This window comes from Dreissena polymorpha, chromosome 15, assembly GCF_020536995.1.
Source record: "Dreissena polymorpha isolate Duluth1 chromosome 15, UMN_Dpol_1.0, whole genome shotgun sequence".
In the NCBI taxonomy this organism is placed as follows: domain Eukaryota; kingdom Metazoa; phylum Mollusca; class Bivalvia; order Myida; family Dreissenidae; genus Dreissena; species Dreissena polymorpha.
Window position 1 is genome coordinate 13,108,986 of NC_068369.1, and position 26,087 is coordinate 13,135,072.

General features: G+C 38.4%; 1 protein-coding gene across 6 annotated transcripts in view; it reads right to left on the reverse strand.

The window, feature by feature from the left end:
* Positions 1-1,959: 1,959 nt before the first annotated feature.
* LOC127860198 (sorting nexin-11-like) overlaps positions 1,960-26,087 on the reverse strand; it is a 40,995-nt gene continuing 16,867 nt past the window's right edge. For 5 of the 6 annotated variants that reach the window (XM_052398121.1, XM_052398123.1, XM_052398122.1 and 2 more), the window contains exons 3-6: positions 23,229-23,329; positions 22,674-22,772; positions 17,704-17,856; positions 1,960-6,991 (exon numbers count right to left, since the gene is read on the reverse strand). In XM_052398121.1, the coding sequence (XP_052254081.1) occupies positions 6,265-6,991; positions 17,704-17,856; positions 22,674-22,772; positions 23,229-23,329 (1,080 nt within the window). In that variant the 3' untranslated portion in view covers positions 1,960-6,264. The remainder of the gene's footprint in view (positions 6,992-17,703; positions 17,857-22,673; positions 22,773-23,228; positions 23,330-26,087) is intronic. The other variant, XR_008039629.1, reaches the window with a different exon arrangement.

A 26,087-nucleotide genomic window follows, 5' to 3' on the forward strand; every position in this document is an offset into this window, starting at 1 on the left:
TAACAACATAGTTATGGCCTGGACAAGCTCATTTATAGCCATTTTTTACCTTTGAACTTAAAAGTGTGACCTTGACCTTGGAGATATCAATGTAATTCTTTTGCGCGACACACTGTCCAATGATGGTGAGCAAATGTGCCAAATGATTTTAAAATCTCACAATGACTGACATAGTTATTGCCCGGCCAAGCTCATTTATGGCCATTTTTTATCTTTGAACTCAAAGTGTGACCTTGATCTTGGAGATATCGACGTAATTCTTGAGCATGACATACCGTCCAATGATGGTGAACAAATTGTCCACATGATTTTAAAATCTCACAATAAATGATAAAGTTATGGCCCGGACATGCATTTGACCTTTCTTTGAACTCAAAGTGTGACCTTGACCTTGGAGATATCGACAAAATTCTTTTGCGCGACACACCGGCCAATGATGCTGAACAAATGTGCTAAATGATTTTAAAATCTCACAATTAACAACATAGTTATGGCCTGGACAAGCTCATTTATGGCCATTTTTTACCTTTGAACTTAAAGTGTGACCTTGACCTTGGAGATATCAACGTAATTCTTTCGCACGACACACTGTCCAATGATGGTGAGCAAATGTGCCAAATGATTTAAAAATCTCACAATATATGACATAGTTATTGCCCGGACAACCTCATTTATGGCCATTTTTTATCTTTGAACTCAAAGTGTGACCTTGACCTTGGAGATATTGACGTAATTCTTTCGCGTGACATACCGTCCAATGATGGTGAACAAATTGTCCACATGATTTCAAAATCTCACAATAAATGATAAAGTTATGGCCCGGACATGCATTTGACCTTTGAACTCCAAGTGTGACCTTGACCTTTGAGATGTTGACGTACTTTTTCCACACGACACACCGTCCCATGATGGTGAACAAATGTACCAAGTTATTTTAAAATCTAACGATAAATGACATAGTTATGGTCCGTACAAACTTTCGGTTTAAAACACACTAATTGACCCCAGTGACCTAGTATTTGACACAGCATGACCCATATTTAAACTTGACCTATACATCATCTAGATACAACTTGTGACTAAGTTTGGTGAAGATCGAATGAAATTTCGGGACAGACAGATAGACCAACCGACGGACCGACCAACAAAGTGACTCCTATATAGCCCTCATTACCAATAGTAATGGGGGTATAAAAATGTGACCTCTAAGGTGGTAACATGCTAAAGGTTGATGAAGCACAACAAACACAGCACCAGGCCCACATAAGGTGATGTAAGTAGCTTGTACTTTTTTGAAGAAGGAAATTTTGAGGGATGAAACAACCATTTATTTTTACCACTTAAAGGGGCCTTTTCACAGATTTTGGCATTTTTTTAACTTATTCATTAAATGCTTTATATTGATAAATGTAAACATTGGATCGTAAAAGCTCCAGTAAAAAATCAAGAAAAAAATTTAAAAAAGGAAAAGAACATTGCCCGGAGCAGGTTTCGAACCAGTGACCCCTGGAGTCCTGCCAGAGTCCTGAAGTAAAAACGCTTTAGCCTACCGCCGAGTACACATTCTTGACGTATTTAATACCTTATATAAGCAATCTTCGTAGTTTCACAAAATTTAGCGACAAAAACAGAACTCTCCAAATTATTCAATCGTTTCGCGTTGCAACGCTTTATAATTTTTTTTGGTTTTAAAATCGTCAAAAGATGCATATAATGGCTATATTAGAGCATAGTTAATGTTCAGTATTACTGTTTCCTCACAAATATCATAACTAAAACGAAAACTTACGAATCTGAAACAACTTTTTTCAATTTTGTCAATTAACCAAAGCGTGAAAAGATCCCTTTAATGAAACAGTAATACATCAGAGTTTGTAGAAGCTCTTATGACCTTGTTGATTGATTAAAAGAAAACCTAAATGAATTACATACCAAAAATAAATCATAAATAACAGAATAGAGTTTCAATATTTATTTGCAAAGAGAAAATCAAGAAACAAAATAAAGTTTCTATTTGAATTATTTGTTATAATTCTTGCTTGTAAAAATAGTAAATAAAATACTTTGATGAGTGAAAATAAATCTATATAAAATAGCACAAAAAAATTAACAAATTCAATGGGTCATAAACATGTATTAACCAAGCACCAACATGATAAAAAGTGATACAAACAAATTAATTACATATACATGGTCTTCGTTTATATTGCCAAAATATACACCGGTCAAAATCAATTATCTTAATGCATCCATCCTCAAGGTATATTTATGTTAATATTCATTCATTATTAGGTGTATTTTAGCCTTGTTCTGGGAAAACGGGGCTTAATTCATGTGCGTAAAGGGTTGACCCAGTCCGCACTGGCGATTCAGGGGCAAAACTTTCCGCATATAGTGGATTTTTTCTGTGTAGTGACTTCCTTAATACCGAAATTACAAATATAGTGTCGTCCCTGATTAGCCTGTGATGACTGAAAATGCTTAATTGGGACAACACTTTAAGAACATGCATTAAGCCCAGTTTTCCAGGGGTGGTATTCCAGAAGCATCTTAAGTTAAATTGTATCTTTATCCTTAAATTGTGATTTTTTCTTAAGTGTTTTATTTCATACTGCAATAGTTAAGCATCGAAAATTACATCAAAATAACACCATTATATCAATGTTATTTGAGGAAAACCAAAAAACATGCATGTCTTTATTGAGTTAAGAAATACAAAACATTGAAAATATTTAAGAAATGACTTAAGATGTTTCTGGAATACCACCCCAGGCTAAATGATAAGTATTTCATCATGTGAACCATGAAATACGCTCCATTGTACATTTGTTTGAAAAAATAGATGTTAGCAATAATCATACATAGACATTTCAACAATTTCGATGCATCCAACCCCCTTCATAGCATGTTTTTCACATAAAGCACCACTGTCATGTCTCTTTAATAGCAAACTAGCATATCAAATTGATAAAGTGTAGTCAAACAGAGATAAAGATTATTAAAAGTTATTTATAGAATAGCAAACGTCATGATGGGCAGTATTTTAAGTCAAAGAAATGGCAAATCAGTCAAATTATGTGCCTACATGCATATATTTTGGTCCACAGGCACATTTACAAACATATCCACAGGTGCAATTTCAGTCTGTAGGTTAATTTGTGTCTGTTGGTATATATTCACACTTAAGGGTACCTTGACTGGGTTATAATGGGTAAACTCTTTATTGTTTTCTTCACAGAAGTTGTTTGTTAATTGTGAGAAAAGATAAGGCAAAATTGCTAACAAGGGCTGTTTGTAAAACATGCATGCCCCCCATATGGGCTGTCAGTTGTAGTGGCAGCCATTGTGTGATTACGTTTTTTGTCACTGTGACCTTGACCTTTGACCTAGTGACCTGAAAATCAATAGGGGTCATCTGCCAGTCATGATCAATGTACCTATGAAGTTTCATGATCCTAGGCCTAATTATTCTTGAGTAATCATCAGGAAACCATTTTAATGTTTCGAGTCATTGTGACCTTGACCTTTGACCTAGTGACCTGAAAATTATAAGGGGTCATCTGCCAGTTATGATCAATGTACCTATGAAGTTTCATGATCCTAGGCGTAAACATTCTTGAGTTATCATCCGGAAACCATTTTACTATTTCGAGTCACTGTGACCTTGACCTTTGACCATGTGACCTGAAAATCAATAGGGGTCATCTGCCATTCATTATCAATGTACCTATGAAGTTTCATGATCCTAGGCGTAAGCATTCTTGAGTTATTATCCAGAAACCATTTTACTGTTTGGAGTCACTGTGACCTTGACCTTTGACCTAGTGACCTGAAAATAGATAGGGGTCATCTGCCAGTCATGATCAATGTACCTATGAAGTTTCATGATCCTAGGCCTAAGCATTCTTGAGTTATCATCCGGAAACCATTTTACTTTTTCGAGTTATTGTGACCTTGACCTTTGACCTAGTGACCTGAAAATCAATAGGGGTTATCTGCCAGTCATGATCAATGTACCTATAAAGTTTCATGATCCTAGGCCTAAGCATTCTTGAGTTATCATACAGAAACTATCTGGTGGACGAACCGACCGGCCGACATGTGCAAAACAATATACCCCCTCTTCTTCGAAGGGGGGCATAAAAAGATAGTAGCCTCATTTCTCATATTGGATACAAAGTAATTTTCAAAGCTATATGCGAACCAGAATAAGTTATACCTGTAGGAACAAATGTTCTCCTGTAGATATAAAGGTGTGCATGCTGGCAAATTGTTGTACCTTAAGTCATATCAATTTTTAACTTTAGTGTGTAGAGCTATTGTTGACCCAAACTGCATAATATATTATATTCTTTCAATAAGGTTATTGATTCCAACTGTCCTCATTTTGTTTTCATTACCAACCTACTGCTGGCAAGTCTTCAAAAGAGGGCTTGGTAAAGTTATTGTTTTCAACTGTCCGCATTTTGTTTTCATTACCAACCTTACCAAGTCAAATCTACTGAGAACTCAACCAAAGAAATGTCGGTGAAGTTTCAAGATAAACAAAAGGCATGAAGATTAGTGTATAATAAATTGTGCTATCCATTTTTGGTCATAAATTATTTTCATATTTAGCCTGGACAGGAAAAAGACCCCTTAACAAAACAAACATGGCTTAAATTCCCCAAATGAATGACCAATACTAAAAAAATATATTTATTATAATGTTTTTATTACATAGAAAGTATTTAAATGATGAAATCATACCATAACTGGACAAACACAATAACAATAACAAATTACACAAATATAAAAGCACTAAAAATTATTCAACAATAAACAATTTTCTTAAAATGTTTAAATACAAGTCAACTTTCATGATGCAAAAGTCCTCATTCAATGAGTACCCAGATAATGTCCAAAGCAGTGAAAACATTAATGACTATAAGAACATGGAATCAAGCAGAAAACATAAATTTGCATTGCCTATTATCACTAAATGATGCAATAATATATTGCCCCGTTGGTGCAAAAAGGTGCCATGTGCCATTAAATTTTAATTACACATGGTACCTTTTTGCACCAATAGGCTGATATTTACTTGTTTGACAAAAAAATGTAAACATGAAAGGTCTACCATACAATCACACACTTCATATATTGCAAACAGGAAAGGTCTACCATACAATCACACACTTCATATATTGCAAACAAGAAAGATCTACCATACAATCACACACTTCATATATTGCAAACATGAAAGGTCTACCATACAATCACACACTTCATATATTGCAAACATGAAAGGTCTACCATACAATCACACACTTCATATATTGCAGAGCCCTAGCCTGATCACCTATATCAAGTCAACCTTTGAAACAACATTATTGCTTACAGAAGAATATTCAATTTCTTTTTTGTTTTTTACTTCAACCTTCATACGTTTTATGGGCCATTCTCTGGGAAAACAGGGCTTAATGCATTTACGCAGATTCATCCCTGATTGGCGCAGACTAATCAAGGACAACACTTTCAGAATGTGCAGGGAAAGTATAAAGAAAGTTTCTGCTTAACAGAAATCCAGTTTAGACTGCACAGGCTATTCTGGGACAACAATTTACGCACATGCATTAAGCCCAGTTTTCCTAGAGCCCACCTCAAATGTTTATTTATTTTGATTTAATAGCCTAAATTATGCATTAGCAATTACAATACAAAATGTAACCGAACAAATTCATGCATTAACCTTTTCCAAGTCAGCGGCAAAGGGAAAATTAACATGTGCAAACAGCATAAAACCAGAACAGCCTGCGAGTAACTTGCAGTGTGTTCAGGTTTTATGTTGTTTGCTGCTAATCCGTATGTAAGGATTGGAAATGAAGCCTTTCAAATTTGAATCTTGTAAGAAAGGTCTTCAATTAAATATAACTTTGTAAGGGACTACAAATGCATCAAAATATGTATTTAAGTGGTACAGGGTTAAGCAGGACAAAACTAAAAATCTAAAGCCTATGTTATTACTACAGGAATGATATGGCATTTCGTTTATACAAGTGTGAATGCTTATCCTCTCCCTGTTAAAATAACTATGCAATTTTAATACTTTAAAGTTAATAAAAGTATTTTTTTCAAAATGCATTTAATTATCCACTATTTTTTTACCTTGTTCAAATTAGGACTACATCAAACAAAAATTCAACCTTGCATGTGAAATAATTCACTTCACAAAAAAGAGCACAGAAAAGAGGAAATGTATGTTCATCCAAAAAGTTTCATTAATTAATTTATTGAAAATATAACACCTTTGTCCACTTTACTTTTTGCTTTGTTTTCTTCACTGATGCTTCCTTCACCAGAAAACACCGCACTGTCTGTATCCTGTACACAAGTTGAGGTTGAGTCAGCCCCACATTTATTAACATCTGTCTGCACCTCCGTCACCTGTGGATAATTGGAAGCGAAAGTTTCCAAGTCAGCAGAACTCGATATACTCGAGTCTTCAGAGGACTCAATAGACAGGGAGAGTTCTAAATCAGAGCCATGGTTAACAGTGATGTCTCCATTTTGAGATATGGACTGGTTTTTTGCTGACTCATGGTCTAAAGTGACGTCGCCATTTTGAGATATGGACTGGCTTTCTGCTGACTCATGGTTTAAAGGGATGTCGCCATTTTGAGATATGGTCTGGTTTTCTGCTGACTCATGGTCTAAAGTAACGTCGCCATTTTGAGATATGGACTGGTTTTGTGCTGAGTCATGGTTTAAAGGGATTTCGCCATTTTGAGATATGGACTGGTTTTCTGCTGACTCATGGTTTAAAGTGATGTCTCCATTCTGAGATATGGACTGGTTTTCTGCAGATTCTGAGGCCTCAGGGACTGGTTGATGACTGATTAAATCTGCATTTGTAGACTGGTCTGCTTGATGTCTGGCAGACTCTGGGTTTGTGGACTGGTCTAGTTCTGTGGGGTCACCTGAATGCCTTGGGCTGGAAGTGGTGCTATCACTGAAGGAAGATAAGCATTATCCAGCAGTCATGTAAAATGAGCCTGATTATTCGGAGATACCCGGTAACTGGGCTAATGCATGTTTGTCAAGTGTTGTCCCATATTAGCCTGTGCGGCCAGGAACAACACTGCGATTTTATGAAATTCTTTTTTTAAAGAAAGTCTCTTCTTAGCAAATATCCATTTCAGGCGGAAAGTGACTTCCCTGAATAGCCTGTGCAAACTACACAGGCTCATCTGGGACGACACTTTACGCACATGCATTACACCCCCTTTTCACAACACTACTCACAAGCTGCAGAATTAAACCCAATTTTCCAAGATAGTGGCTCAAATAATTATTCATCAATTGATTTTAATGTCAATATTTTATTCAATCTGAAACAAATACATGTCTATGAATCAAGAATGTTAAATAAAGTACTAACTGTATAATGGTACCGTTAATCAAATGTGAATTACTTCAATTAAAGATTATACCAATACTGACATGTCTACTCGTATCATGGTAATAAAAAAATGATGTTGCTTGAGCAAATCTGCATAGAACAGTGGGGATTTTCCAAAAGTGTACTTGTCTTTTTTTACATTACTTAATTTTCTAATGTAACACAAGCTGTCACCATAGGATGACATTGCCCCCAGCCCTTTACACACTTTGATAGAAGTTATGAGCATTTTTCAAAACCTAAACGCAGATTTCGAAACTTAAACGCGGACCCTAACTTCAAGGTCAAGGGGTAAAAGATTTTGTGTGTATGGAAAGGCCTTGTCCATAAACACATGCATACCAAATATGAAGGTTATATCTAAAGGCATATAGAAGTTATGAGCATTTTTCGAAACCTAAATGCAGATTTCGAAACCTAAATGTGGACCCTAAGTTCTAAGTCAAGGTCACAGGGGTCAAAATTTGTGTGCGTATGGAAAGGTCTTGTCCATATACAATGTACACATGCATACCAAATATGAAGGTTATATCTCAAGGGACATAGAAGTTATGAGCATTTTGAGAAACCTAAATGCAGATTTCAAAACCTTAATGCGGACCCTAACTTCAAGGTTACAGGGGTAAAAATGTGTGTGCGTATGGAAAGGCCTTGTCCATATACACATGCATACCAAATATGAAGGTTATACATGTATCTTAAGGGGAATAGAAGTTATGAGCATTTTTTGAAACCTAAATGCAGATTAAGAAACCTAAATGCGGACCCTAAGGTCAAGGTGACAGGGGTCAAAATGTGTGTGCCTATGGGAAGGCCTTGTCCATATACACATGAATACCAAATATGAAGGTTATATCTCAAGGGACATAGAAGTTATGAGCATTTTGAGAAACATAAATGCAGATTTCGAAACCTAAATGCGAACCCTTAGTTCAAGGTCAAGGTCACAGGGGTCAAAATGTTTGTGCATATGGAAAGGCCTTGTCCATATGCACATTCATACCAAATATGAAGGTTATATCTCAATGGACATGGAAGTTATGAGCATTTTGAGAAACCTAAACGCAAAGTGTGACGGAAAGACAGACAGACAGACGGTCTGATCACAATATGCCCTCCTTCGGGTTCATAAGGAGCATAAAAACAAGTCTATTTCATTGACCACTTCTGCTGAACTTTATTGCAGTTCCTTATTCCTTCAATAAAGATATATCTGTTAGGCCTTTAACAATGTCTGTTGCTTGTAACATGCTAAAAAAAGATATCGTTAGAACAAATGTTCTGACAAAGTTTCATAAAGATTGAACAATAAATGTGACTTTTAGTGTTAACAAGTTTTTACTATAGCAATATAAGGAAAAATGCCCTGCCCCTTAGTAGCCATGTTTTTCAACCAACCAGAACCATTTTCAAACTCATCCAAGATATCATTGGGACAAACCATCTGACTGAGTTTCATGAAGATCAGAAAAAAAATTGGCCTCTAGAGTGGTAACAAGGTTTTACTATAGACATATATAGCCATGTAAGGATAATTGCCCCGCCCCCTGGTTGCCATGTTTTTCAACCAACCAGAACCTTTTTCTAACTGGTCCAAGATATCAATGGGACAAATCCTCTGACAAAGTTTCATTATGATAAGACAATAAATGTGCCCTTTTTTACTAAAGCCATATATGGAAAAATGCCCAACCTCCAGGCAGCCATGTTTTTCAACATAATGACGGACGATGGTGATCACAAAAGCTCACCATGAGCTTTCATTTAGGGTACACTTTGTACAAAGGGATTAATCACATGATTAACAAGATGGGGACATCCATGCCAATACAGGTATTTTGTGCAGTTTTTTACCCTTTATTACTTGTATTCATTGTTAAAATGCCCCTTACTTTCCAACCATATTGGCAAGAAAGTAATTAGCTTTTATACTGTATTAATATTCACTCTACAATGTATATCTCGACTTTACTGGCTTGGAAATTTCTTAGCAGGTCACAAAAAAACAGCTTCCGCTTAGAAAATTCACAGCGAATTAAGTTGAGATAAAGACTGAATTTTAATACGAAATAAATGCTAATCACTTTCTTGCTGAAACGGATGGAATGTAAGCGGCATTTAAACAATACAAGTGATAAAGGGTAAAAAACGGCAAAATACCTGTCACAGCATGGTCATCTCCATCTTCTTTGTCACGTGATTACCCCCTCTGTTGAACAGACTTATGAACAAAAGGACAGGCCAATGGCTATAGACCTCTCAACAGCAGAAATGCCAGGGCGTAAAAACGGGTCCCAATTGATATTTTGTAGCAATGAAATGTTTTTATGATAACAAAGTTTTCAACCAAAAATAATTAGCAGGACCTTTTAAAATTGCTTTTCACATAACCTTAATATTTTTTGTTTCATAACCTAATTGTGAAATGAATTTTAATGAATTTTCTACAATAACTAATTAAATACTAAATTTGATTTAATGTAAAGCATCAGAAACTTTAAAAAGTCATATGCATGAAGCCAAAAAAAATTTAGCATGTGTGTGATGTGGTTATATGTATTGAATTGTACATGTATATGTTACAGTAAATCTGTGAAACTAGGAGTTTCATGAAATTCCTAAACCATTCAGGATTTTCGTGGAATGACTGTTTTACTTAGGGACTTCACGAAATGCCTAATTTTCTTAGGAATTTCACAAAATTACCGAAAATGGTGATACAATTTTACACAGTTTTACTAGAGGCCTTAATGAGGATTCAGGAAATGTGTGAAATGCCCTTGTTTGATTTTAATGATTACATAATTATATTGCTTTCTGTTTAATAGTGTAGTTAGTAGTTAAAATGATATCATTGTAAACACATATTGATAAGTTTGTTTTTTGTTTTGTTTTTGAAGGTTTTATTTGATCTTATAATTAAAGACATATGAGCTGCTTCATGCGAAAATGGGCTGTATGCCCTATGCAGCCAGCGTAGCTCCAGACCAACGCAACCTGCGCAATCGTCACACAAGGTTTCTAGTCTCCTTGGCAGAAAGGGTAGCTCCTTACCAGACTGCGTGGATACGCAGGCTTGTCTGGAGCTAATCTGGCTGCATATGGCATAAGACCCATTTTCGCATGATGCGGGTCATTTTGTTTAGTTTGTATATGTGACTTGATAACAATACAAATTGATTTCCTGGGCTATTTAAATGTGTTAAGTGTGAATACGGAAGACATTTTGTTTAACCAATTTAGAAAGTTATTATAATTTGTAGGTTTGCTTGCATTCACTTACAAAACTGCTTGCAATACAATTTCATATCAAGTATATGAAAGTAATCTTTCATGCTCATAAAATGGGTTCTTATGTTTTTTAAAATTGCTTCAAATTATCAACGAAGAAAAATCTAAGTGTTATCACTTTTCTTGTCAGCACACTTAACGAATTAATGACCTCCGTAAATATTGACCAAATTTACCAATAGTCAATTGTAAGGGTTCACTTCATCCATCAATGTACAGGAGTTCTTAGTTCTTAAAATGTCCATCTTTTTCAATATTAACATTAATTAAGTGGTATCTTTGGATTTTAAATATTCTATTTAAATTGCAAAACAAAAACAAACCTTAATTTTAGTTAAGTTTCAATCGCGTAAATAAAAAATATCCAAATAGGAAATGAGTGTCCAAATACAAGAACATTTCTGACAAGTAAAACATCGCATGCTCCGCATGGAAAACGTGGGCGTCTTTAATTCAATTAAAAAGCTTTGTAGTACAGGGGAAAACAAGATCTTTATGTTTGTATAAATGTTTGGTAAGGTTAATTTAAGAATTCATAAGTTCACAAATTGAGTGAAGAATTTGCGCACCCAATATGAATCATTATTTTAAGACATTATTTAATAAACTCAAAGGTGTCAGTTTGACAGTATGTGATTTACTTATCTCTTGTCTTCTTCTAATTGAGCAACTCCTTATAGATGTGGGCCCCTTTCAATTAGGGGCCTATATATTATACCGACTGGTGCATGTTTCTATTGCAATAAACAAGCTGTCATGATGGGGTTGCCCATGGTCATTTTGGCAGATGGGACAGTCAATGCGCAAAGTGTGCAAACATCTGTATTATAAAACCTTAGCCAAATGCAATAAGTTCATTCCTCCATACGATTTGAAACCAACAACATGGATCAAATAAACGTTGAGATAGAATTCAGAGAAGCTCTATTGAAGACGTATTCAACACATGAGAAACATCTTATCCAAAAGACATTTACTACAAAACAATAGATGACCTGAAAACCGCATCTGAAACTACTTCCACAAAATTACGTCATCAGTACTACATTTTGAAGAAGTACGAAGTAATGCAGTGTGGTGACATCGAGAAGCTTATCAAGAAGAGACAGTCTCCTACTGATCAACCTCTCTACTATGTAACCGTAGAAGATACTTTCGATGTCATCAAAAAGGCTCACATAGCTACTGGTCATGGGGGCAGAGACAGAAGGCTGAAACATGTTAATGTCAAATGCGCCAACATCACCAAAGATTCAGTTGAACTATTCAAGTCCTATAGCCAAGTCTGCCAAGAGAAGAAAACAAGCCCAAAGAAAGGCATTGTGGTCAAACCAATCCTAACCTGGTCAGGTAGATCTGATAGACATGAAGTCTTCCCGACAAGGACAGCTCAAATGGATCATGGTTAACCAGTGCCACCTCACGCAATTTGTTGTCCTAAGGCCACTTACTTAGAAAAGAGCGACTGAAGTTGCCAACTAACTACTAGACATTTTCCTACTGTTTTGGGCTCCATCAATTCTACAGAGCGATAATGGATCTGAATTCACTGCCAAAGTTATAACAGAGCTGAAAGGGTTGTGGCCACAACTAATTATGGTACATTGAAAACCCAGACATCCACAAAGCCAGGGGTCTGTTGACATAAAAGACATCCTTGTTGCGAGGATTAGTGACAACAATACTCGAGATTGGACTGTCGGGCTCAAGTTTACCCAGCAGCAGAAGAATTATTCCCATCATGCTGGAATTAACCAAACCCCATACAAAGCTCTCTTCGGAGAGGACCCAAAGATTGGACTAACATCTTCCAGCCTGCCAGCTGTTAACCTTCAAAGACTTCAATCTAAAGATGATTTAATTGCGCTGTGTCAATTATTAACTGCTACCAACCAGCCAGTTCAAACTGCTACTACTACTACCAACCAGCCACTGCCAACTGCTACTACCAACCAGCCACCGCCAACTACTACTACCAACCAGCCACCAAGAACTACTTCATCCAACCAGCAACTGCCAACTGCTACTACTACTGCCAAACAGTCACCGCCAACTGCTACTACTACCAACCAGCCACCGAGAACTACTTCCTCCATCCAGCAACTGCCAACTGCTACTACCAACCAGTCACCGCCAACTGTTACCACTACCAACCAGCCACCAAGAACTACTTCATCCAACCAGCAACTGCCAACTGCTACTATTACTACCAAGCAGTCACCTCCAACTGCTACTACTACCAACCAGCCACCGAGAACTACTTCCTCCATCCAGCAACTGCCAACTGCTACCAACCAGCCAGTTTAAACTGCTACTACTACTACCAACCAGTCACTGCCAACTGCTACTACTACCAACCAGTCATCGCCAACTGCTACTACTACTACCAACCAGTCACCGCCAACTGCTACTACTACTACCAACCAGTCACCGCCAACTGCTACTACTACTACCAACCAGTCACCGCCAACTACTACTACCAACCAGTAACCGCCAACTGCTACCACTACCAACCAGCCACCAAGAACTACTTCATCCAACCAGCAACTGCCAACTGCTACTACTACTACCAACCAGTCACCGCCAACTGCTACCACTACCAACCAGTCACTGCCAACTGCTACCACTACAAACCAGTCACCGCCAACTGCTACTACTACCAACCAGTCACCGCCAACTGCTTTCACTACCAACCAGCCACCAAGAACCACTTCATCCAACCAGCAACTGCCAACTGCTACTACTACTACCAACCAGTCACCGCCAACTGCTACTACTACCAACCAGTCACCGCCAACTACTACTACCAACCAGTCACCGCCAACTGCTACTACCAACCAGTCACCGCCAACAACTACTACTACCAACCAGTCACCACCAACTGCTACTACTACCAACCAGTCACCGCCAACTGCTACTACTACCAACCAGTCACTGCCAACTACTACTACCAACCAGTCACCGCCAACTGCTACTACCAACCAGTCACCGCCAACTGCTACTACCAACCAGTCACTGCCAACTTCTACTACTACGAACCAGTCACCGCCAACTACTACTACCAACCAGTCACCGCCAACTGCTACTACCAACAGTCACCGTCAACTGATACCACTACCAACCAGCCACCACGAACTACTTCATCCAACCAGCAACTGCCAACTGCTACTACTACTACCAACCATTCACCGCCAACTGCTACCACTACCAACCAGTCACCGCCAACTGCTACTACTACCAACCAGTCACCGCCAACTGCTACAACTACTACCAACCAGTCACCGCCAACTGCTACTACTACTACCAACCAGTCACAGCCAACTGCTTCAACTACTACCAACCAGTCACCGCCAACTACTACTACCAAACAGTCACCGCCAACTGCTACCACTACCAAACAGCCACCAAGAACTCCTTCATCCAACCAGCAACTGCCAACTGCTAATACTACTACCAACCAGTCACCGCCAACTGCTACCACTACCAACCAGTCCCCGCCAACTGCTACCACTACCAACCAGTCACTGCCAACTGCTACTTCTACCAACCAGTCACCGCCAACTGCTACCGCTACCAACCAGCCACCAAGAACCACTTCATCCAACCAGCAACTGCCAACTGCTACTACTACTACCAACCAGTCACCGCCAACTGCTACTACTACCAACCAGTCACTGCCAACTACTACTACCAACCAGTCACCGCCAACTGCTACTACCAACCAGTCACTGCCAACTACTACTACTACCAACCAGTCACCGACAACTGCTACTACTACCAACCAGTCAACACCAACTGCTACTACTACCAACCACTCACCGCCAACTACTACTACCAACCACTCACCGCCAACTGCTACTACCAACCAGTCACCGCCAACTGCTACTACCAACCAGTCACCGCCAACTTTTACTACTACCAACCAGTCACCGCCAACTACTACTACCAACCATTCACCGCCAACTGCTACTACCAACCAGTCACCGCCAACTGCTACTACCAACCAGTCACTGCCAACTGCTACCACTACCATCCAGCCACCAAGAACTACTTCATCCAACCAGCAACTGCCAACTGCTATTACTACTACCAACCAGTCACCGCCAACTGCTACTTCTACCAACCAGTCACCGCCAACTACTACTACCAACCAGTCACCGCCAACTGCTTCAACTACCAACAAGTCACCGCCAACTACTACTACCAACCAGTCACCGCCAACTGCTACTTCTACAAACCAGCCACAGCCAACTACTTATTCCAACCAGCCACTGCCAACTTCTACTACTACGAACCAGGCACCAACAATTACTACCACAAACCAGCCACCGCCAACTGCTACTACCACCAACGAACCACTGCCAACTGCTTCTACAACCAACCAGCCACCACCAACTATTACCATCAATCAGCCACCGCTGACTGCTACTACAACCAACCAGCCACCGCCAACTACTACCACCAACCAGCAAACGTCAGCTACCACTACCAACCAACCACTGCCAACTACTTCACTATAAGATCAACGACACAAGGCCATCTCAGATCAATTTAAAAGAGCAAGAGAGTCTCAACTATCTCAAGCCGAGAGAATGGTCAAACGATCCCGTATAGACCTAAAGGCAGGCAAAACTGGGGATAACGTTGGGATTCCAATACCCGTAGTTGATAGAGGCAGAGATGATCCAAGAAACATTCTTGGTGTTATCGTTGGCCAGGATGACAATGGCATGTACATAATATCCATGAAGTAAGGTGTTTTTAGTACAAGATATTCCAGGAACCAATTTGACCTCTGCCAGCAATGCTTTTTTACCGATTTGGATATAGACACAGAAAAAACTTAAACACTTTGTGAAACTGTCAGGAAGACAGAGTCGAGTTGTCAAGGATTCTTTCATTGCGACTGTAGCCTTGGGAAGAGACAATGCCAGACTAAGAGATACAAGTGTTTTAAGGCCCAGAGACTTTGTGTAAGTAGATGTCATAACAGTCTGACGTATAAAAACAAATAAATATACCGAGTGATTGAAGTGATTGACATGTGGTATTTCACAAGAGTGTACTTGAACACATACAAGTTTTAATAATTCCTAGATGATACAAAATATGTAGCAAACATTCATTTACAAGTGCTTCATTTTAGTTGTTCTGACATGTGTCCATTTCGAAATTGAGAAGTAAAATGAGAATGATCTAATATAATGGGAACTATCATATACAGTCCACTCTCGTTATCTCGAAGTCGGCGGGAACAAGAAAAAATATCGAGATAACGAGAGTTCGAGATATCCGATTAGGCGTTTTCAAAGAAAAAATAAATACCTGCTAAGTGGTCTAACTAAAGCCGTCACCGTGTGGCATAATACTCTCGACCTGATATACATGTATACGCGTTTTTACGAAGCACGGTTAATTTTGCTATTTAAATGCTTAAAATGACGTTTTAAGTATTACATAATTGCATGAACACATGCGGTTATAATTTTTCTAAACTGTCGAGTAAACATCTGGTAATGTTGCTATTTATAGTTATGATGCAATTGACGTCCAATCAAGACGAGGGTTTTCTATCTGAACATGCGTAAATCACGTTCCGGAATACTGAAGTGTACATGTACATTTTGTAGTTTATAATGCAAAGTTCAATCGATTATTAGTACAGGGTCAAATAAAAATGAAAAGCCATTTTGAGTCTTGACTTTATTATATATTAAAAACAATTAGTCCTTCGGCCTTCCGTCAGGCAGTGTATTAATTGCAGTTAATTCATGTTAAAGTGACAGTTAAAGTGACAGGCCTTACTCAAGTGTTAATGGCTAACGACATTACACACGTGTGATCATTGATGCAATCAACGGATCAATTTCCTACCGCACAGTATCGGGAGCAGCCGGGCGAAGCGAGACGGCAAAGTATCAAAGAAAAAATTTCTCACCTTTTGCCGACACTGGGACAGTTATTCGCACTTCGAGATAAACCACAGTAAATACATGTAAAATTGGGACTCGGGACAAAATTTTATATCGACATATCGAATTATTCAACATAACGAAAATCGAGATATGCGATGTTTATTTATATAGATAAAGAAGGAAAAAAGTTGGGACATTTAGCTTACTTCGACATATCGAGAATATCGAGATATCCGATGTCGACATAACGAGAGTGGACTGTATGTACAGTTTTATTGTTTGAGTAGTGATATGAGATTGATTTATATGAGAAATTATTTTCACCTTTTGTCTCAATATGTGAAGTATGAAAACAGTGTGAAATATCTTTTTAGAGTTCATATTGATGCAGGTTTTCAAAGATGTACAATTTTCTGAATACATAAATGTTTTAATTTCAGTCGCATTTATTTTATAAAGCTGTTAACAATTGTGAATAAAGCTGACATTGTTTCAGAATTTCATGAAATGACTGAAGGCATTTTTCAGTCATTTCGTGAAATTCCTAAAGAAATCAGGCATTTTGTGAAGTCCCTAAATGAAACAGCCCTAAATGAAACAGTCATTTCACGAAAATCCTGAAGCGATTAGGAATTTCATGAAATTCCTAGTTGCACAGATTTACTGTAACATATATACCTTCATTCCTTTGATTGTTTTTTTGTCCATACAATTAAATATTATTATGCATGAAAATGAGGCTTTCAGACAATATATAAACCAATATACTGCAGAATAAAACTCTTCCATTTTTAATGAGACTCATTCTGGTATAACTGTGCATAATTCAAGTGCATAAAGTGTCATCCCCAGATTCCATCCTATCCCAGATAATCAGGGACAACACTTTCATCCTAGACTGTATTTAAGATTAAAAGAGACTTCCTTGAAAAGAATGAGCCTTTGCCGACTGCGGAGGCTTATCTGGCATGACCCTTACGGCACATTTATTTAGCCCAGTTTTCTCAGAACAAGGCTTAAATAAATACTCTTAACATATAAATAAAACCATCCTACCTTTTCTTCATCATGGCCGACCTGTATCCCTTGGCAACGTCCTCCTCTGCCAGGCTGCCCTTGAGGTAGAGGTCAATCTGGTTGCAGGTCAAGGTGGTCTGCAGGAACAGGTGAAGGGCCGAGTCAGACAGGTACAGGCTGATGTTCACTATACTGGAACACATAGGCAAGGTACAGGCTGATGTTCACTATACTGGAACACATAGACAGGAGTCAGACAGGTACAGGCTGATGTTCACTATACTGGAACACATAGACAGGAGTCAGACAGGTACAGGCTGATGTTCACTATACTGGAACACATAGACAGGAGTCAGACAGGTATGGGCTGATGTTCACTATACTGGAACACATAGACAGGTACAGGCTGATGTTCACTATACTGGAACACATACACAGGTACAGGCTGATGTTCACTATACTGGAACACATAGACAGGAGTCAGACAGGTACAGGCTGATGTTCACTATACTGGAACACATAGACAGGAGTCAGACAGGTACAGGCTGATGTTCACTATACTGGAACACATAGACAGGAGTAAGACAGGTACAGGCTGATGTTCACTATACTGGAACACATAGACAGGAGTCAGACAGGTACAGGCTGATGTTCACTATTCTGGAACACATAGACAGGAGTTAGACAGATACAGGCTGATGTTCACTATACTGGAACACATAGACAGGAGTTAGACAGGTACAGGCTGATGTTCACTATACTGGAACACATAGACAGGTACAGGCTAAGTTCACTATACTGGAACACATAGACAGGTACAGGCTGATGTTCACTATACTGGAACACATACACAGGTACAGGCTGATGTTCACAATACTGGAACACATAGACAGGAGTCAGACAGGTACAGGCTGATGTTCACAATACTGGAACACATAGACAGGAGTCAGACAGGTACAGGCTGATGTTCACAATACTGGAACACATACACAGGAGTCAGACAGGTACAGGCTGATGTTCACAATACTGGAACACATACACAGGAGTCAGACAGGTACAGGCTGATGTTCACTATAATGGAACACATAGACAGGAGTTAGACAGGTACAGGCTTAAGTTCACTATACTGGAACACATAGACAGGTACAGGCTGATGTTCACTATACTGGAACACATACACAGGTACAGGCTGATGTTCACTATACTGGAACACATAGACAGGTACAGGCTGATGTTCACTATACTGGAACACATAGACAGGTACAGGCTGATGTTCACTATACTGGAACACATACACAGGTACAGGCTGATGTTCACTATACTGGAACACATAGACAGGAGTCAGACAGGTACAGGCTGATGTTCACTATACTGGAACACATAGACAGGAGTCAGACAGGTACAGGCTGATGTTCACTATACTGGAACACATAGACAGGAGTCAGACAGGTACAGGCTGATGTTCACTATACTGGAACACATAGACAGGTACAGGCCAAGTTCACTATACTGGAACACATAGACAGGTACAGGCTGATGTTCACTATACTGGAACACATAGACAGGTACAGGCTGATGTTCACTATACTGGAACACATATACAGGAGTCAGACAGGTACAGGCTGATGTTCACAATACTGGAACACATAGACAGGAGTCAGACAGGTACAGGCTGATGTTCACTATACTGGAACACATAGACAGGAGTCAGACAGGTACAGGCTGATGTTCACAATACTGGAACACATAGACAGGAGTCAGACAGGTACAGGCTGATGTTCACTATACTGGAACACAGACAGGAGTTAGACAGGTACAGGCTGATGCTCACTATACTGGAACACATAGACAGGAGTCAGACAGGTACAGGCTGATGTTCACTATACTGGAACACATAGACAGCATTTCATAGTAAACAAGAAGGTCAAAGGTCTTGGTGTGCTCACCTGAGACCAAATGAGACTGGACCTTTTAACACTCAGATACGCACTTTGACGCTTGTGTAGTCCCTTAAACAAGGGCTGTTTGTAAAACATGCATGCCCCCCATATGGGCTGTCCGTTGTAGTGGCAGCCATTGTGTGAATACGTTTTTTGTCACTGTGACCTTGACCTTTGACCTAGTGACCTGAAAATCAATAGGGGTCATCTGCAAGTCATGATCAATGTACCTATGAAGTGTCATGATCCTAGGCAAAAGCGTTCTTGAGTTATCATCTGGAAACAATTTTACTGTTTCGGGTCACCGTGAAGCCTTCTTGAGTCATCATCCGTAAACCATTTAACTATTTTGGGTCACCGTGACCTTGACCTTTGACCTGAAAATCAATAGGGGTCATCTGCAAGTCATGATCAATGTACCCATGAAGTTTCATGATCCTAGGCATATGTGTCGAATTACCGTGACCTTGACCTTTGACCTAGTGACCTCAAAATCAATAGGGGTCATCTGCAAGTCATGATCTATCTACCTATGAAGTTTCATGATCCTAGGCGTATGCGTTCTTGAGTTATCATCCGGAAACCATTTTACTATTTCAAGTCACCGTGACCTTGACCTTTGACCTAGTGACCTCAAAATCAATAGGGGTCATCTACAAGTCATGATCAATCTACCTATCAAGTTTCATGATCCTAGGCATATGCGTTCTTGAGTTATCATCCGGAAACCATTTTACTACTTCGGGTCACCATGACCTTGACCTTTGACCTAGTGACCTCAAAATCAATAGGGGTCTTTTGCGAGTCATGATCTATCTACCTATGAAGTTTCATGATCCTAGGCCTAAGCGTTCTTGAGTTATCATCTGGAAACCACCTGGTGGACGGACGGACCGACAGACAGACCGACCGACAGACCGATCGACAGACCGACATGTGCAAAGCAATATACCCCCTCTTCTTCGAAGGGGAGCATAATAAATAATATTGAATTAAAGACCTTTCTTACTAGGTCCAGGTTTAAAAGGCTTCATTTCCAAACCTTGTAAGATACTGATGAGCAGCAAACAGCATAAAACGTTAAACAGCCAGCAAGTTTTATGCTGGTGGCATAAATTCATACCCATATTCATTTTGCTTCTGAGTGGGAAAGGGTTTAATGAATTGATGTGCTTTGGTGATGTTTGAGTAATAATTGTGACTTCTGACTTAGCGTTTTATCCCTTATGACACATATTTAATGTGGCAAAGAGATCATTGGAACTAATATTTAAAGTTTGAAAATAAATCAAAGAAGATGGCTCCTGGCTCACAGTTTTGGAACATTCAAATAAAAGTCTGGGACGCATATTATTTGTCATAATGTCATATAAGGAAAACTGCGTCAACTTCTAGCAGCTCACAACCATTTAAAAAAACTCCCAATACATTTATCATTATAAGACAAATGTTCTGAGAAAGTTCATGCCAATTGGGTGAAAATATGATTTCCTGATTGTTCTCAATGTTTCAGTAAAGTCACTTTTTAAACAATGTGGAACTATTTAAGAACTTGAAATAGATCAATTATATCATTAACAAATAATCTTCTTAGCAAATTTGATAATGATTAGGCATACAATGTGACTTCTTTCATGTTCGCAAGCTATTTGAAGTTGACAAACTAACCTCATTTTTTACCATAAATTACAAATTATTAAATGTATCCAGTGGCCTCTAGAGTGTTCACTCTGCACAGGCTTATCAGGGACAACACTGTCCACTTAAATTGGATTTTTGCCAAGAAGAGACTTTCTTGAAACAAAAAATATTCTAAAAGCTGAAAGTGTTGTCCCTGATTACCCTGTATTCACGAGCATTAAACCCCCTTTTCACAGAGCAGGGCCTAAATGTTGACAACAGACATGTCAAAGCACATAAAAGATGTTAGTTGTATGATGATTGAGGACAATTAAGTGTTGTAAAACTATAGACATATAAGGAAAACTCCACCACCCCAGGCTGCTATGTTTTTCAATATACTGGAACTGTTTTCAAACTCAGCTATGATATGATAAGAACAAAATGTAATGAGCAAGTTTCAACAATGGACCAGAATATTTTTCCAAATAGCTCAAATATCATTAGAACCAATTTTTTTATCATGTTTCATGATAGTTGGGCCAAAAATAAGACTCTTTTAGAGTGTTCGCAAGCTTTATCTTTAATATGACCATGTGACCTAGATGCTGACCTCAAGTGACCAGTGTCTAACTAGGCTACAAAATCGTTGTGACAAATGTTCTAACCAAGTATCATGTTGATTTGACAATCATTCTAATGTGAACTATGGAGTTCAAACAAGTTAAATGGGGACAACGAACAACAGACCATGAGTGTGTTGTGCTGAGGTGAGCTCAAGAAGGGATATCCTGATTTTTATCAGTTAATGAGTATTTACCACTGAACTAGCATCGAAATATTTGGCCTTGCTCTAGGCAAACTGGGCTTAATGCAGGTGCGTTTTGTGTTGTCCAAGATTAGGATGTGCAGTCTGCACAAACTGTCTGGCTAAACTGGAGTATTGATACAAAGAGAAACAGAAACTTCCATAAAAGAGCTCAGGCTTATCTGGGACGACACTTTACACAGTTTTCCCAGGACAAGGCTCTATTGTAAATGGGGGTCCATGAAAGTTCACAGATTTACAATAAACAAGAGCTGTCACCATAGGATGACTTATGCCCCCTATAAACGCTTCATAGAAGTTATCAGCTTTTTTCAAAACCTAAACGCAGATTTCGAAACCTTAATGCGGACCCTAAATTAAAGTTCAAGGTCACAGGGGTCAAAATTTGTGTGCGTATGGAAAGGCCTTGTCCATATACCAAATATAAAGGTTAGATCTCAAGGAACATAGAAGTCATGAGTATTTTTTGAAACCTAAACGCAAAGTGTGACGGAAAAACGGACAGACAGACAGACAGACGGACAGTTTGATCACTATAGGCCCCCTTTTCTTTGAAAGGGGGCATAAAAAACTAGTAAGCTATAGTTTCAAGGCAGTACATTCAAGAGCCATCTACGTACCTGCTCAGCCATTCTCCCAGCTTAGTCATCCTATCTACCACAAACTGCGGCTCAAATCTCTCAGAGGAGTTATTCTTCTCCGGCAGTTCTGGACATAGACTAAACACATACAATGGTATATATATAGACTAAGCACATACAATAATACACATACCAATATCATAGACTATACAAGACAATTAAAAGCAACATGCTGGCCTTGAGGATCCTTGTCGCTCTCTTGAGAAGCTGTAGCTTAAAACGTGAGACCCTTAGTTTGGGGCTACATTTTAATACAGGGGAATAAAGTGAACACACTTTGTAGAGCACCACTTTACCATTTTACAAACCAACATTTACACCACAGCCTTGTTTGTTTAGATCTGATATTTTTAGGGCTATTAAAATCATTTTATACCTAGATAGTCGCTCATTATACTAATAATTTTTTATTGATTTTATAAACTTGAAATGAAAGTTTCAGCCTTTAAATTTAAGTAAATCTTCTTAGTTGTATACCTTTCTGTAAGTTCACAGACCAAAGTTAAAAATTCAATTTAATTTAATTTAACATACCATACAGGGTGGTGTGACTTGAGAATGTTTTTCAGCCAGCAGAAGTCGTTGTATCTTCGTCTAGTACGAGACTTCCGCAGAGTGAAGGCTGGATTGCTTGTCTACAAGGGAAAAATCACGTTAATTCTTACCCTCATTAAATTATAACTGCAAAGCATGTAACAAACATGTTTAACCCATTTATGCCTAGCGTCTAGAAAAAGGCATTGGCAAACAGCGTAGACCCAGATGAGACACCGCAGGGTCTGCGCTGTTTGCTTAAAGGAATTTCTGTAAGAAATATTCTAAATATAGAAATACTAGAAATCCCTAATTTTGGAAATAAATTGATCCAATTTAGAAGGAAAAAAAGTCCACTAGGCTTATTGGGTTAAAAACAAGATCAATCATGTTTGCAGTGGAGTTTTTTGATTAAAAAAAGGGTCCAGTATTTGGCCCCATTCCCTATGGAAAAAAGGATTTATATTTTTCCCAAATGGGCCTAAAAATTCTCAATTGAAGGTTTTCGCACAAAAAAATATCTCAAGATTTTGTCAATCACCCATCCAGCTGTATAAGTTCAACCTTGAAAGTAAATATAATACTGAAAACATAATTTTCATCTCAATTTTGAAGCATCTTTTTAACAAAAAAACACGTATATCCCAATTTAAGTCAAAGCGCAATGACTTTTCCCAATCCAAAAGTCGTCTGTCCTATTCCCAATATGGTGATAAAAAAAACACTGATTTAAAACATAAGACACAGGTTTGACTATAATGATATATATATAGGATCTTGCAAGAGTGGTTGTTTTGTATTGAATTTATTAAATGAGTCATCTAAATAAAGATAACAACGAGGCTTAGATGACGAGTTTAATAAATTCAATTCAAAATGACCACGAATCTAAGATTCTATTTATAACATGACCAAATCATTTTCTTGTTATTTTATGCAATTTTCCCCGTTTATTCACATTGTAAAAGAGTTAAACTGAAGAAATTTGCTGGAATAATGACGTCACTTCACAGTTATATAACTAGTGTTATAAAACACGTGTAATAAACATAATTGAGCGTAACCTTATTTCACTCCTGGAGCTTAGGTCATGTTATTTTTTAAACATGATTAACTACGTTTGTAAAATTGAAAATTGATTGTGATCAAAAGAAGATAATTTGATATCAGATTGCACTTTTTGAATGCAAAGTCAAACCATGATACTTATGGGTAGAAAATTGAAGTCATACTGTGTTATTGATAGCAAACAGTCAAATGTGAGCAGCCTATTCTGGCTTTCAGGGGTGATTTCCAGACATGCAGACTATATACTGACCTTGACATTCACTGAGAAGGAATATATCGTGTTTAACTCTTTCCCAATCAGAGGCAAAGTGAAAATGGATACATGCAAACAGCATATAACCAGAACAGCTGGTGAGTAACTCGCTGTCTGTTCAGGTTTTATGCTGTTTGCTGCTCATCTAAGGGTTGGAAAAGAAGCCTTAAACACTTGAATCTACAAGTAGAAAGAAAGGTCATTAATTAAATTAAACTTTCTAATGGAAGACATAAGGGTAAAAAACGTATCTTAGTGGTAAAGGGTTATAGAAAGTGCACAATGTCATTGCTGGAACACTGGCTTATGCAAAACGCAATAACTAAAATTGTTTACAATATCAGTATAAAACAAGGGCTGTTTGTAAAACATGCATGCCCCCCATATGTGCTGTCAGTTGTAGTGGCAGCCATTGTGTGAAAACGTTTTTCAGTCACTGTGACCTTGACCTTTGACCTAGTGACCTGAAAATCAATAGGGGTCATCTGCCAGTCATGATCAATGTACCTATGAAGTTTCATGATCCTAGGCATAAGCATTCTTGAGATATCATCCGGAAACCATTTTGCTATTTTGAGTCACTGTGACCTTGACCTTTGACCTAGTGACCTGAAAATCAATAGGGGTCATCTGCAAGTCATGATCAATGTTCCTATGAAGTTTCATGATCCTAGGCGTAAGCATTCTTGAGTTATCATCCGGAAACCATTTTACTATTTCGAGTCACTGTGACCTTTGACCTAGTGACCTGAAAATCAATAGGGGTCATATGCCGGTCATGATCAATGTACCTATGAAGTTTCATGATCCTAGGCGTAAGCATTCTTGTTGTCATCCGGAAACCATTTTACTATTTCCAGTCGCTGTGACCTTGACCTTTGACCTAGTGACCTGAAAATCAATAGGGATGATCCTAGGCATAAGCATTCTTGAGATATCATCCGAAAACCATTTTACTATTTTGAGTCACCGTGACCTTGACCTTTGACCTAGTGACCTGAAAATCAATAGGGGTCATCTGCCTGTCATTATCAATGTACCTATTACGTTTCATGATCCAAGGCATAAGCATTCTTGAGTTATCATCCAGAAACCATTTTACTGTTTCTAGTCACTGTGACCTTGACCTTTGACCTAGTGACCTGAAAATCAATAGGGGTCATCTGCCAGTCATGATCAATGTTCATATGAAGTTTCATGATCCTAGGTGTTAGCATTCTTGAGTTATCATCCGGAAACCATTTTACTGTTTAAAGTCACTTTGACCTTGACCTTTGACCTAGTGACCTGAAAATCAATACGGGTCATCTTCCATTCATGATCAATGTTCCTATCAAGTTTCCTGATCCTAGGCGTAAGCATTCTTGAGTTATCTATCATCCGGAAACCATTTTACTGTTTAGAGTCACTGTGACCTTGACCTTTGACCTAGTGACCTGAATATCAATAGGGGTCATCTGCCAGTCATGATCAATGTACCTATGAAGTTTCATGATCTTAGGCGTAAGCATTCTTGAGTTATCATCCGGAAACCATTT